Source organism: Hyaena hyaena, unplaced genomic scaffold, assembly GCF_003009895.1.
Source record: "Hyaena hyaena isolate Hyena2069 unplaced genomic scaffold, ASM300989v1 scaffold_2540, whole genome shotgun sequence".
Taxonomy (NCBI): domain Eukaryota; kingdom Metazoa; phylum Chordata; class Mammalia; order Carnivora; family Hyaenidae; genus Hyaena; species Hyaena hyaena.
In genome coordinates, this window is record NW_024083176.1 from 5551 (window position 1) to 20300 (window position 14750).

Below are 14750 nucleotides of genomic sequence, written 5' to 3' on the forward strand. Positions count from 1 at the left end.
GAAAACAATATGGGGACTTCTCAAAATACTAAAAATATAACTACCATAGGATCCAGCAATCCCACAAAATAACATCACTATCTCAAAGAGACTATTTGTACCCCTACCTCAGCCAGGTGATAAAGGTCAACATTATGTTGGTTATAAATCAGGGGATAAAGGTCATAAATATGTTGATCTTTGGCTAATAGTTTGGGCCCTTGATACAATGTAATGAAAACAACACTTTAGCTCTGTGGCCTTCTCTCCAAAACCCACTGCAACACAATTCTTAATAACCAAGACAAGGAAACAAGCTGAGTGTCCATGCTCTCAAGAAAACATGGTGTACAGATACAATGGAAGAGGAGGAGGAGGAAGAAGAGGCGGAGGAGGAGGAAGAGGAGGAGGAGGAGGAGGAAGAGGAGAAGGAAGGAAGAAGATCCTGCCATTTGTGAAAACATGGACGAACCGTGAGAGCATTACACTACATAAGTGAGACAGAAATAGAAAACTACTGAATGATCTCACTTGTATGTGGAATCTAAAAAAAAAACTGAGGGGCGCCTGGGTGGCTTAGTCGGTTAAGCGTCCGACTTTCGCTTAGGTCATGATCTCGCGGTTCGTGGGTTCGAGCCCTGCGTCGGGCTCTGTGCTGGCTGCCAGCTCAGAGCCTGGAGCCTGTTTCAGTCTGTGACTCCCTCTCTCTCTGACCCTCCCCTGCTCACGCTGTCTCTCTCTCTCTCTCTCCTAGAAATAAATAAAACATTTAAAAAAAAAAAAAAGAAAAGAAAAATAAAAAAAATAAAATAAAAAAAAAACTGAACTCCAAAACAAAGAGAGTAGATTTGTGGTAGGTGGGGGAAGGTGGGGGAAGGGGAAGAGAGTCAAATGGTACAAACTTCCAGTTATAAGATGAAGAAGGTATGGGGTTGTAATATTGTTTAAATAGTTAACAATATTGTACTACGTACTTGAAAGTTGCTGAGAGAGTAGATCTTAAAAGTTCTCAACATACACACATACAAAAGGTATTAAATTTTTAAACGGTCTAGTTGACAATAAATAGACTATACAAATAATGGACTCTTTAATTTAAAAAATGTTAGTGGTTAAAATAGGACATTTTATGTTATATGTACTTTATATAATGTTTTTAAAAATAGTGTATTTGAGGGGCACCTGGGTGTCTCAGTCAGTTGAGCATCCGACTTCAGGTTAGTACATGATCTCACAGTTTGTGAATTGGAGCCCTCCCTCGGGCTCACTACTCTCAGTGCAGAGCCCCCTTCAGATCCTCTGTCCCCCTCTCTATCTGCCCATCCCCGTTCGTTCTCGTTCTCTCTCTCTCTCTCAAAAATAAGTAAAACATTTTTAAAAAGTGTATTTGAGAGATTATGTCATTCCACAACATATATGCAGTTTCACGAATCCGTGTCAATAATGGTTAAGTGTTTTATTAAAAAACTACTTAGAACTACATATAACCAAAAGTATTTGTATAAAGATTAGTCATATAGCAGCAAGGATATAAAAGGACAGAACTTTATTAGAATTCCTAAGTATATACCTCAAAAGTCTATTTCTGATTTAAACAAAAGACCACCAAGTTGTTTTTCATCATGTGCGTGTGCACGTGTGCGTGTGTGGGTGTGTGTGTGTTGTTACCCTTTACCCGTTACCTTTGGCAATCAAGACATAGTGTGGTCATGCAGGCAGGGCAATTCAAGACAGCATCACTATTTGGAACAGGCTGTTGTTGTTGGTGTGGCCTCTGTATTCCAAAACCATGGTAGCTAGAACAGAAAAAGAAAGGGGAGGGGGATGCACATTAAAGCCAGATCTTGAGGTCTTTTTCTTTTTTCTTTTAAGGAGGCTCCACTCCTGGGGCGCCTGGGTGGCTCAGTCAGTTAAGAGTCCAACTTCGGCTCAGGTCATGATCTCACGGTTCATGGGCTCGAGCCCCGCATCGGGCTCTGTGCTGACAGCTAGCTCAGAGCCTGGAGACTGTTTCAGGTTCTGGGTCTCCCTCTCTCTGACCCTCCCCTGCTCACGCTATCTCTCTCTCTCTCTCTCTCAGAAATAAAACATTAAAAAAAATTTTTTTTAATAATAAAACAGTAAAAAAAAAAAAAGAGTCTCCACTCCTAATGTGGGGCTCACAACCCCAAGATTAAGAGTCACATGCTCTATGGACTGAGCCAGCCAGGCACCCCCAAGATCTTGATTTCTAATGCCACTCTCCAATAAAAGAAACAAGTACTCCTAAGAGAATTAACTGATTCTAGGAATGAGGCCTACAAGATGAACCTGGAGCATCTTATGGTGCCAGAAAGTAAAGAAGTGCTCAAAATGAACAATGAGGTAGGATTCAAGGGGGCACAGAAGTCAAGTCAAAGAGCTTCCAATGGGCAAAGCTGAAACAATTAGAACAACAAAATAATGTAGTACTGGATTATAACCTGAAGTATAAGTAAATATCCTGAGGCCACTCTGATATAAATGACCAAATGAATGAATGAATGAATGAAGAACAAATATCCCATACAGAAGAATAATTAATAAAGATACTCTTTCCTCAAGGAAGTGGAGCATAACCCCCTACTCCACAAGTTTGGGCTGCACATAGTGACTTCCTTCCAAAGAGTACAATATGGAAAGGAGGGGTAGAGGGTAACTTTACAGCAGAGAAAACTGATAAACACTTCCACACCATGGCGATCAAGATCAGTATTAACAATCATAAATCACAACGACACTACATGCCCTTGATTACAAAATGGTGAAAACTACACTTTCTCTCTGTGGTCTTCCTCCCCAAAACTCATAATCCCAGTCTAATCATTAGAAAAACATCAGACAAATTCCAATAGAGGGGTTTCCTATGACCAGTACTCCTGAAAAATGTTAAGGTCATCAAAACCAAGGAAAGTCTAAAACCTGTCAGAGCCAAGAAGACCCTAAAGAGATATGACAATTAAAAGTAACATGGTATCCTGGATGGTATCTTGGAACGGAAAATGGACAGTAGGTAAAAAGTAAGGAAATGTGAATAAAATGTGGACCTTAGTTTATAATAATGTATAAATACTAGCTCATTAATTGTGACAAATGTACCATATTAACATAACACGTTAACAACAAGTGAAACTGTGGGGCGGGGGGGTTGTGGTAGGGTACATGAGAACTCTGTATTATTAGCTCAATTTCTGTAAATCTAAAATTCTTCTAAAAGAATAGTCTATTAATTTGAAAAACAAGTATGTAAGCTCTAAGTGCCTAAGGATTTTGGTCTGTTTTGTTCCTTGTATTTCAAGAATACAGAACAGAGTTTGGTATGTAAGTGTTCAATAAATATTCACTGACTGCAAAAATATAGTAAGAATCTACTTATGAAAGTACTAAAGTATGAAAGTATATATTCTTAAAAGGGACTTATGGTAAACTCCTAAAACCTGCACAACAAAAGGTAAATCATGTGGCATTACTTTCTAAATCCTTTAAATGTCTCTGGGGAAAAATACTGAAAACATGTAGTACATATTTTAAAACTGTTGTTAAATGCTTCCAATGCTTAACAGATTTCAAAACCCAAACCCATAAAAGTAATTTATTCATTCAATAGCTACTTAATGATAGCCCATTCTACAAAGTACAAGATGCTTGGGATACAGCAGTGAACTGACAGGCATCATCACTGCCCTTATGATACTTAAAATGTAGTGAGTTCATTATTTTAAGTTGGTTCTGTGGTCTTAAAAGGCCACTGCTTGATGGAGGAATGTGATTAAGTCAATAAAATGTTATTTCTTCTCAAGATTATACAACAAAAGGGGTGCCTGGCTGGCTCGGACAGCGGAACATGCAACTCTTGATCTCAGGGTCCTGAGTTCAAGCCCAATTGGGGGTAGAGTTTATTTTTTAAAAATTGTTTTTTAAAGATTATATAACAATAGAGATACATTCCATCTTACCTCACTGACAAATTCTGTTACCAGAATCAAGAGCTGCACTGTAATTTCCTTAACTATCTGCAGCACTTAAAATGTTCATTTTACACTGGGGATAATCAAAAACTATTCATGGGGCAGGGGCACCTGGGTGGCTCAGTCGGTTGAACATCCAACTTCGGCTCAGGTCATAATCTCACAGTTCATGAGTTCAAGCCCCACACAAGCTTTGCGCTGACAATGCAGAGCCTGTTTCAGATTCTCTCTCAAAAATAAATAAACATTAAAAAAATGTATATATATATTCATTAGGGGCACCAAGGTGGCTTAGTTGGTTAAGTGTCCAACTTCAGCTCAGGTCATGATCTCATAATTTTTGAGTTCAAGCCCTGTATCAGGCTCTCTGCTATCAGCCACAGAGCCCACTTCAGATCCTCTGATCCCTCCCCCATGTGCACGTGTGTGAGCACGCACACACACATACACATATTCTCTCTCTCAAAAACAAACACAAGATTTAAAAATAAATCACCTGAATGAAATTTTCTGGTAATCTTCAAAGTAAACAATTCAGCGGTTTTTTCCTCAAAATGTTTAACATATGTCCATATGAACATATACACGTACATTCAAAATGTGAACGTTGTAAAAATCATCTTTAAACCATTTTTCTCTAAAGATTCTAAATATTAAAGTTAAGTTCTTACCCTCTTCTCTGTGCATCAACCCAGGCCTGATCTCTGTTATCTTTCTCAGGATCGTATAGTAATTCATCATTTGTTGGAATCCTGTGTCGTTTCTTCTTTTTCTTCTTGGTCACCTGTGCTAATTTTGAAAATGTTAAGGATATGGCTAGGTATCATGCCTAAAGTACACACCTTTCTAATACAGAATGTACAATCCTCAGCTACTTTTTTCTGTTTATATTTTCCTAAAAAAAATTTTTTAACTATCCCTCCAAATAAAGTTCTTATCCAATTAACAAGGCATCAGGGCATTTGGGTCGCTCAGTCAACTAAGCATCCAGCTCTTGATTTCAGCAGAGGTCATGATCTTACCATTTGTGGGTTCAAGCACCGGGTCAGATTGGAATTCTCTCCCTCCCTTCCCCTCTGCACCTACCCTGTGTGAGCATCAAAATAAATAAATAAACTTAAAAAAAAAAAAAAAAACCATAGCATTAAAATGAAGGTGACAGAGGAGGCAAAAATTGTTTCTTCACTAAAAACTGTTATCTCAAGAACTGAATTAAAAGAGAATTCAGAGTCTCAGAAAGGTCCCTCAAAGGGAGCCAAGATTAGAAACTTTTTGATGTATAAATCCTCAAAAAGTTCCTATATATAAAATGCTAGTGAAATCAGAATAAAAATATTTTAAGAATGAATGAAAAAACACTACCATCATCCATATACACTAGACTTTTAAAATGTACTTAGGTTAATACTTAGGTAATAATACATAAATATATAAAATTGTTTCTTTACCATAGAAATGTTGTTTGTGTATTCCAGTGCAACTACTGATATAATTTATAATTAAATTAGCTGTAATTCTTATATTCACCTTTGCTCAGATTTTAAAGCCTCTAAAGTACAGAGACTGATAAAAAAGCAACCAGTTAGAAAAAATTCTGCAAAATATAAAGTATAAGTGTCTAAATTTCCTGTAAAAATATAGAAACTGTTTGCAGGTGTGAAAGCAAATGCTGCTACACTAAGGAACCTTAAGGAAGCGTGGGGCCAAGAGCCCTGAGGAAGCAGGGGCTGAGTCGGGACACACTGTCCCTCTCCCTGGGCATGCCCGTGCGGCACCCTCGCTGGCCCCATGGCCTCATATGTGCATTCCCATCTGTCCTTATTCATCATTCCTGCTTTTGTTTTCACATCAATGGCCTACCATTTCTCAGAAGATAAAACTCGGAGGGAAATCCTAATATCCAATAATTGTTAGGTAAATGTTTCTTCCATGAAATGTTACTGCTAAGTCTGGTAAACATGCTACTTACCTGTTTTGTCTTCATCCTCAGAATCAGAATCAAAATATATATCATCGTAGTACTTTGTCACAGCTGTTCCAACTTTTCCAGTTCCCGAAGAAGACCCTAATTACATAAGGGAAGTTTACGCACTAACCCATACATTACTGACAAGAAAAAAAAAACTCAGTATATTCTTCTATCACCTCAAAGTACTATCAGCTCATTCCCAATCTCATCTGGATGGAAAAATACTTTCACATCAATGACTTACTGAATGTTTGTGCCCTGTGCAATTACAGAGAACTGTAATTGTTAATTAAGAAATTGATTAAGGGGCGCCTGGGTGGCTTAGTCGGTTAAGCGTCTGACTTTCGCTTAGGTCATGATCTCGCGGTTCGTGGGTTCGAGCCCCGCGTCAGGCTCTGTGCTGACTGCCAGCTCAGAGCCTGGAGCCTGTTTCAGTCTGTGACTCCCTCTCTCTCTGACCCTCCCCTGCTCACGCTGTCTCTCTCTCTCCAAGAAATAAATAAAAATATTTAAAAAAAAAAAATTAAAAAAAAAAAAAAGAAATTGATTAAGTATTCCAAATCATGAGAAAATTATCCTCCAGCCCTTCCCACAAATCTAATTCCATCAAAGACCCTATTTCCAGATTGCCACCATATATGTCTCTACCTTTCAGCCATGCAGTACACTGGGAAGAACAGGGTCTAAACATCTTGTTATAAGGGACTTGCAGGGAAAGAGGGTAACAGCCCTAAAGAGAGGCAGGGGGAATGATTCAAGAACACATTCTTCCTCTCCTCACTTGTGCCTAGTGCCAGGGCTGATGCTATATTCATGTCATATGCTTGTGTCCTGAATTCTTCCCCTTAATTAACATGCTTTTGCTTTTATTATTTTTATATATGCTTTCAGTTCCCAGCAGTTAAGACATAGCATACTGGCATGGAAACCAAAGCTAAGGCACCAATCAGTTTTTGGATCAAGTACACTTCACATAAAGACAAAATATCAAAATGAAGAATGTTTCACTACTTACTAAAATGACACAATTTGTGGTGACATATTCAGTGTGCCCTTATCAGTGCTATGTAACTCTAAAAATACCTCTCTAAGCTTGTGTGTCTTTTTCTTTTTTTCTTTTTTATCCTGAGGTAAAAATTACAAAAGGAGGGAGTTCTGAGTAGTTCAGTCAGTTAAGCGTCTGACTCTTGATTTAGGCTCAGGTCTTATTTATTTTGAGAGAGAGAGAGAGAGGAGAGAGTGAGTGAGTGCACACGAGGGAGTGGGACATAGAAAGTGAGGGAGAAGGAGAATCACAAGTAGGTTCCAAGCTCTCTTCGCAGAGCCAGACTTGGGGCTCGATGTCACGAACCATGAGATCATGATCTGAACCAAAATCGAATCAGAACATTCAACCAACTGAACCGCCCAAGCACCCCATAAATAAACCCCCAAAAAAAATTACAAAAGGAAATCACATTTAAATAATACTAAATAGTGTCATTTCAACAACACCCGAAAATTCTTCATTAGTCATCAAAAAAACTATGCTCAGGTTGCCAAATACATTTATTCATTCACTCAGTAAATATTTAATGAGCGCCTACTCAAAGTGCTGGGGACACAACAGGGCACAAAGAAGATTCCTGCCCTTGTAAAGCTTAGAAAAATATCTATATGAGGGGCGCCTGGGTGGCTTAGTCGGTTAAGCATCTGACTTCAGCTCAGGTCATGATCTCACGGTTTGTGAGCTGAAGCCCTGCATCAGGTTCTGTGCTGACAGCTCAGAGCCTGGAGCCTACTTCAGGTTCTGTGTCTCCCACTCTCTCTGCCCCTCTCCCGCTCATGCTCTGTCTCTCAAGAGTGAATAAACATTAAGGAAAAAAAAAGAAAAAAATGAAAATCTAAAAGTTTACCTGTTTCCAGAGAGGATAACTTGTCCTCCATTGTTTTTATGGTGGAATTTAATTCGGCTTCCATTTCTTTTTCAAATTCATCTTCACTAGATGATTCACTTTCTCCAGTAAGACATTCTCTGATGAGTTTTCGTTTTTGGTCAGGAGTTCCATGTAGAAGCACATCCACTTCATCTTCAGAACTAGTATACATTTAAATCACAAGGCATATGAACACTAAAGAACTGTAATAACTTATAACTCCCATCATCTCATTGCCCAACAACTTTAAGATTTACAAGGTTGCATTTATCTGTCATATTACATATAGCTATTCTCACTTAAAGATCAACCCTTTCTGCATATTTCCAAATACATTTTTAATGTCTGCATAACATTTTCTCTTATAGATGCTGTACATTTATTTCTAACTCTTTGCTATTATGCTACAATGAATATCTCTGTAGAGTACATGTAATTTTCTGTTGATTTCCTTAGGATAAATGTCTAGAATGAGACATACAAGCATCTTTCTGGCTTCTTGAATCATCACACTGTTTCACTGTTATTCCAAAAGTTTTGCACCAATTCATAATTCCATTAGCAATGAAAAGTTTACTCCACAGAACTAGTTTTTTTAAAACTCTGAGTACTTAAATAAAACTTAGTATATGTAACTAATATATAGCCAATATACCTACACAAAATGTTAACAGATAGTAATTAGATATTACAGTTTAAAAGTTACAAAGCTACAGAGAACCATTAAGAGAAAGTTATATTATAAATTCTCCTAGGGGCGCCTGGGTGGCTTAGTCGGTTAGGCGTCCGACTTTCGCTTAGGTCATGATCTCGCGGTTCGTGGGTTCGAGCCCCGCGTCGGACTCTGTGCTGACTGCCAGCTCAGAGCCTGGAGCCTGTTTCGGAGTCTGTCTCCCTCTCTCTCTGACCCTCCCCCGCTCACCCTGTCTCTCTCTCTCTCTCTCCTAGAAATAAATAAAACATTTTAAAAAAATAAATAAATAAATAAATTCTCCTGAGCAATTACTGCCAATTTACTCGGCCTTTTCCACCTGTCCCCATCAATAACAATATGACAGGAGGGCACCTGGGTGCCTCAGTCATTAAGCATCCAACTCTTGATTTCAGCTCAGGTCACGATCTCACAATTTGGGACTTGGAGCTCTGCACTCAGTGCAGAGTCTCCTGTGGACTCTCTCTCTGCCCATCCGCCGCTCTCTCTCGAAATAAACTTTAAAAAAATGTTTTTGATAAATAACAGCATGACAGGGGCAACTGGGTGGCCCAGCCGGTTGAGCGTCCGACTTCAGCTCAAGTCATGATCTCATACTTCGTGAGTTTGAGCTCTATGCTGACAGATCAGAGCCTGGAGCCTGCTTCAAATTCTGTGTCTCCCTCTCTATCTGCCCCTCCCCCACTCACTGTCTTTCTCCCTCTCTCTCAAAATAAACATTAAAAATAATAATAATAAATAAATAGATAACAGTATGACAGAATTAAACCAGATATCAGAAAGAACGAAATGTGATCAAAATGAGTGAAATGCCTAAGATATTTCTTTTTTTTTTTTTAATATTTTTATTTATTTCTAGGAGAGAGAGAGACAGCGTGAGCAGGGGAGGGTCAGAGAGAGAGGGAGTCACAGACTCTGAAACAGGCTCCAGGCTCTGAGCTGGCAGTCAGCACAGAGCCCGACGCGGGGCTCGAACCCACGAACCGCGAGATCATGACCTAAGCGAAAGTTGGACGCTTAACCGACTAAGCCACCCAGGCGCCCCAAAATGCCTAAGATATTTCTAATATAATCACCAATTCATAAATAATGTTCAATGACTGTGGTCTGATGAACAGTTACAGACTACCCCTGGTTTTTGTTTCTCTATTTTCTTCTTCTAGAACAATGCCTTTGAGCCGAGCTGAAGGTAAGTCAGAAAAATGCAATTCACACCAATCAAGGTTGCTAGTGATAGAGGCCTTAGCCGGATTCTACTCTCAAGAGAATTCCCCACCTAACATTCCGCATCCTGACCAGCCCGCTGCCTTTCTCCAGCACCACAATATTCGTTTGGGTTCTCTTTTAACTCTGTCTGTTCCACCTTATCCTAAGGATCTCCAGACCTCCAAACTCTTCCATTTCCATCCAGCCTTAATCCTGCTGCCAGAATGTTATTCCTAAAGAACTCTCATCATACCCAAAGCCAATTCCCAAAGAAATCATTCATAGCCAAGCCTCTGAACACAGCATTCAAAAAAGCCTTCCCCGTTTGGTTTCAACTTATCTTTTCAACATTACCTCTCACCCGTGAACTACACCAGAGGTCTCCAACGGGGAGCATTTTGTCCTCCAGGGAATCTATGGCATAGCTAGAGACATTTTTGATTACCACTACTTGGGGCAGGGGGTGGAGGAGGGGCTACTGGCTTCTAGTGGGTAGAGGTCAGGGATGCTGCTAAACATCCTATAATGCACAGAACAAGCTCCTCAACAGAGAATTATCCAATCCAAGATGTCAACGCTACCAAAGATGAGAAACTCTGATCTATCCTATATTCAAGTGTTTCCAAAGTGTAGAATGTAGATTATCTCAGGAGTACCAGGATAGACAGACCACTAAATAACTTTGAAGCCATTGCTGGTGGGAATGTCAAATGATATAGCTTCTATAGAAAGCAGTTTGGCAGTTTCTAATAAAACTAACCATGCAACAACCATACAATCCAGCAATCACCCTCCTGGGCATTTATCCCAGAAAACTAAAAACTGATATTCACACAAAAACCTCTACATGAGTGTTCATAAACGCTTTATTCACAAGAGTCAAAACTAGAAACAATTAGACATCCTTCAATAAGGGAATGGTTAAGGGGCGCCGGGGTAGCTCAGTGAGCTGAGCAACAGACTCTTGATTTCGGCTCAGGTCATGATCCCAGGGTCACGAGATAGAGCCCTGCGTGGGATCTGCACTGAGTATGGAGTCTGCTTATGATTCATTCTCTCTCTCTTTCTCTCTGCCCCTCCCCCCACTCTGCCCTAAAATTTAAAAAATATTTTTAAAAATTTTAAATAAGGGAATGGTTAAAACAAATGTGAAATAGTACTCAGCAATAAAAAAGAAATGACTTACTGACTACCTGCAACACTGTGGATGAACCTGAAGGAATTATGCTGAATGAAAAAAACCAATCGCAAAAGGTTACATACTGCAGGATTCCATTTACATAATATTCTTGAAAAGGACAAAATTATAGAAGTGGAGAACAGACAGTAGTTACCAGCAGTTAAGTACTGCACCGGGGAGAGGGGGAACGAAGTGAGCAATGAGGGATCCTTCTGGTAATGGAAATGTTCTATATCTTGACCATATTAATGTCGATATCCCAGTTGTGATATTAAAGTTTTGTAAAATATGTTAACATTGAGGGGAAAATGGTTGGAGGAAACACAGAATCCCTCTGTATTATTTTTTAACTTTTCTAATAGCATAATTTACTGTCACAAATACATGCATTTAAATATACAGTTAGGGCGCCTGGGTGGCTCAGTCAGTTAAGCATGCAATTTGGTTTCGGCTCAGGTCATGATCTCGCAGTTAGTGAGATGAAGCCCTAAATTCGAGCCCTGCACTGGCATCATGGAGCCTGCTTGGGATTCTGTCTCTCTGCCTCTCTGCCCCTCTCACTCATTCTCTCTCTCTCAAAATATATAAACATTTTTTAAAAAGAAATTTAACCCATGGGGCGCCTAGGTGGCTTAGTCGGTTAAGCGTCCGACTTTCGCTTAGGTCATGATCTCGCGGTTCGTGGGTTCGAGCCCCGCGTCGGGCTCTGTGCTGACTGCCAGCTCAGAGCCTGGAGCCTGTTTCAGTCTGTGACTCCCTCTCTCTCTGACCCTCCCCTGCTCATGCTGTCTCTCTCTCTCTCTCCTAGAAATAAATAAAACATAAAAAAAAAAAGAAATTTAACCCAAAAACATCTAGTATTTGTTTATTTGAGAGAGAGAGAAAAAAGGCATGAAAGGGGCAAAGAGAAAGAAGCCCAAGCAGGCTCCGTGCTGTCACCGGCAGACCCCAACTGAGGGCTTGATCTCACCAACCATGAGATCGTGACTGAGCCGAAATTAAGAGCCTGATGCCTAACCAAGTGAGCCACCCAGGCACCCCAACCTATGGAAAAGTATTAAATAAAGAGCTACAGGGGTGAATATGGAGACGGTAATGGCTAAATACCTCAAGTCCAGGAAATACTGCTATATTCCAATCAAACTGAATTACTAATTGATACACCTCCTTTCACAGACCAGACCCATTAATTGAAACTCCTTCTCTCAGGCAATCTTGTAATCTATCCTTACTCCCCACAAGAGAAATCTTCACAGCAGTCCAATCTACCAAGCCTACAACCCCTCCCCAGGATAACAGGAAGAAACATTACGCTGGAAGGAAGGGCAGTTTCACAGAAAGCTTAGTTGGACAGAATGTTCTGGAATTTATGAATAGGATCTGCTGCCAGCTTTAAAAAATGGATAAATTTGCCTGGAACTCTCTTGCCAAAATAACTACAAGCTTCCCCCAGGTAGGATTAATCCCTCCTTTCTGGAAATTCCCACAGAATTTGATCTGTGCCTATCTCAGGTGATTGTTTCCTACAATGCTCTTCTGAGGTACATACTTCTTTCCATGATATATATCTTCCGAGATACGTGTCGGATGACCTCTACTATCCTGCAAGCCTGTAGAAAACCGTAGCCCAGAGTAAGCATGTAACAGGGGTTCAAAAAGGGCCTGCTGAATATTCCCTTATTTCTGTTTACGGTAGTTTCATCTTCAAGACCGTCACTTCCCATTAAGTCCCAGAAGCCTCACAACATATTTAAGATGTAGTTATTATACTGCCTTTTTCTGCTATTTTGGAGAGAGCGGGCGTGAGCGGGGATGGGGGGCAGGGAGAGAGTCTTAAACCGGCTCCACTCCCAGCGCTGCGCCCAACATAGAAGGATCTCAGGACTCTGAGATTACGACCTGAGGGGAAATCAAGAGTACCGAGGCTTAACTGACTGGGCCACCCGGGAGCCCCTATTATATTTCCCTTTTTTGATGAGCAAAAGGAGGATAAGTGACTTGCCTTCAGGCATACTGCTAGCAAGCTGCAGAGGCAGGATTCGATCCCAAGGGTTTTGAAGACTCACTCCAGAATATCTCTGTTCCCCACGCGGGTGTCGGCCCCGCCTCCCCTGGGGCTCCCCGACCTCACCAGAACCCGCCTTGGCGTCGCACAGGACACAGCGGGGCGCAAGAGGGGCACAGGTCCTGGGCCGAGGGTCCCCCAGGGCCTGGCAGGCGCAGCGAATGTAGAAGGCTAAAGCCTGGCCTCGTCCCGAAGCTTCGGGGGCCGGGCCGGGGCAGGGGCCCACCTGCTCAAAGCTGGCTCCTCGTCGCTAGGCTCCTCAAGTGCGTACGGGTCATAGTCATCCTGGGGCCGGTTCATGGTGGCCTGTACCCTCGATCACCACGTACAAGCGGCGGGTCAGTATTTGTTTACTCGGCAGGCGACTCCGCTAAAGCGTCTGGAGCTCACTTCCGCCCGCACTTCCGTGCCCTCCCTGCGCGCCTGCGCAGACCGTCCTGGTGAGAGGGCGGGGTGAAAGGACGAGCCGTGCAGTCCACCACAGTCGTCCGCTGCCTACGCCTACCTGGAAAGAGCCACCTTAGTACCGAAAATAGTAATTGGCACCCTAAGAAGTAGCAGTCTCTGAGACGAGCGCCCTATGTGCAGTGTCTCACGTCGTGATGTGAAGGAGCAAGAATGCTAGATGCTGAGGAACATGCAGCACATAACAAAAGCTCTTTAGGATCCTCAGTAATTTCTAAGAGTGTAAAGGAGTCCTTAGACCAAAAAGTTTTGAGAACTCTGTTATAGAGACAATTCAGCTGGTACCTGGAAATAAGAACCTCCGTTTTGGAGGACTGTTACCTGCTGTGACAGAAAGGAGGAGATAAGGTCTGTAGATTGGTAACTTCTATTCTTGTGTCATTCTTTTGGGAGGATTAAGAGTTATTTTTAATTTCATTTTATTGTATCTTTGGAACTTGAAGATTTCTTCCATTGAAGTAGTTATTTATAGTTGCCTGCTCAGTAATTAAGAACTATAAAGTGAACGTGTGGGAAGCTTGAATTCTTTCCTAGGTTCGTTACTGATTTGCTCTAGAGCCTTGGGCAAGTACATAATTAATGGGTCTTATGTTGGTTTCCTTGTTTATAAAATGACATTAAGGATAAAATAACTCACACTTTTACTCCTATACTAAGAGAAACTTTGTCCCAGTCTGTCCTCTCCCTGTCCCTCCATCAGGACCTGCACTTACTCCTTCTACACCGGAGAGTCACCAGCAGTGTGCTGTCTGACTTGCTGGAGAACCCCATACTCCATGAAGTGGGCCAGGCCTTGCCTGTACCCCCTCTAGAAAGAAAAATTTTGTAACTATGAAATGGTATCTACTAGTGTTAGTTACAATAATAAGGAATACCCTTAAGTTTAGATTCGACTATTTAAAATGGAATCCTATTACGGACGCCTGGCTGGCTCAGTCAGTGGAGCATGTGACTCTTTAATCTTGCAGTCATGAGTTCAAGCCCAACGTTGGGCCTGGTGCTTACATAAAAAAATAAAATTCAGGGCACCTAGGTGGCTCAGTCAGTTAAGTATCCACCTTTGGCTCAGGTCATGAACTTGAGGTTTGTGAGTTCGAGCTCTGAGTGGGGCTCTGTGCTGACAGCTCAGAGCCTGGAGCCTGCTTCAGATTCTGTGTCTCCCTCTCTGTGTCTTCCTCCCCCACTCTCACTCTCTTTGTCTCTCTCTCTCTCAGGAAAAAAAAAAAAAGGCTTAAAATATTTTTTTAATAAAATATAATAAAATCTTTAGAG

The 14750-nt window shown here is 41.1% G+C and overlaps 1 protein-coding gene across 2 annotated transcripts; it reads right to left on the bottom strand.

The window, feature by feature from the left end:
- Positions 1–1624: 1624 nt before the first annotated feature.
- On the bottom strand, positions 1625–13414 carry LOC120227579 (E2F-associated phosphoprotein-like). Of its 2 annotated transcripts, XM_039225659.1 has the most exons (5): positions 13240–13414; positions 7830–8011; positions 5935–6030; positions 4637–4754; positions 1625–1775 (listed from the first exon to the last, which is right to left on the bottom strand). In XM_039225659.1, the coding sequence occupies exons 1-5, from the start codon at positions 13311–13313 to the stop codon at positions 1658–1660; spliced, it is 588 nt and encodes a 195-aa protein (XP_039081590.1). In that variant the 5' UTR covers positions 13314–13414; the 3' UTR covers positions 1625–1657. The 2 variants fall into 2 exon arrangements, with proteins under 2 accessions (XP_039081590.1, XP_039081591.1); XM_039225660.1 differs by lacking the exon at positions 4637–4754 and having other exon boundaries at positions 1705–1775.
- Between the last annotated feature and the right edge of the window lie 1336 nt (positions 13415–14750).

Bases quoted from the DNA above. Each gene is read 5' to 3' on its own strand.
- LOC120227579 (XM_039225659.1), bottom strand. From the start codon at position 13,313: ATGAACCGGCCCCAGGATGACTATGACCCGTACGCACTTGAGGAGCCT. The intron at 6,031-7,829 runs GTAAACTTTTAG...TTATGTAATTAG, and splicing joins GTTATCCTCTCTGGAAACAG to GGTCTTCTTCGGGAACTGGA. The intron at 4,755-5,934 runs GTAAGTAGCATG...TTTCAAAATTAG, and splicing joins TGAGGATGAAGACAAAACAG to CACAGGTGACCAAGAAGAAA.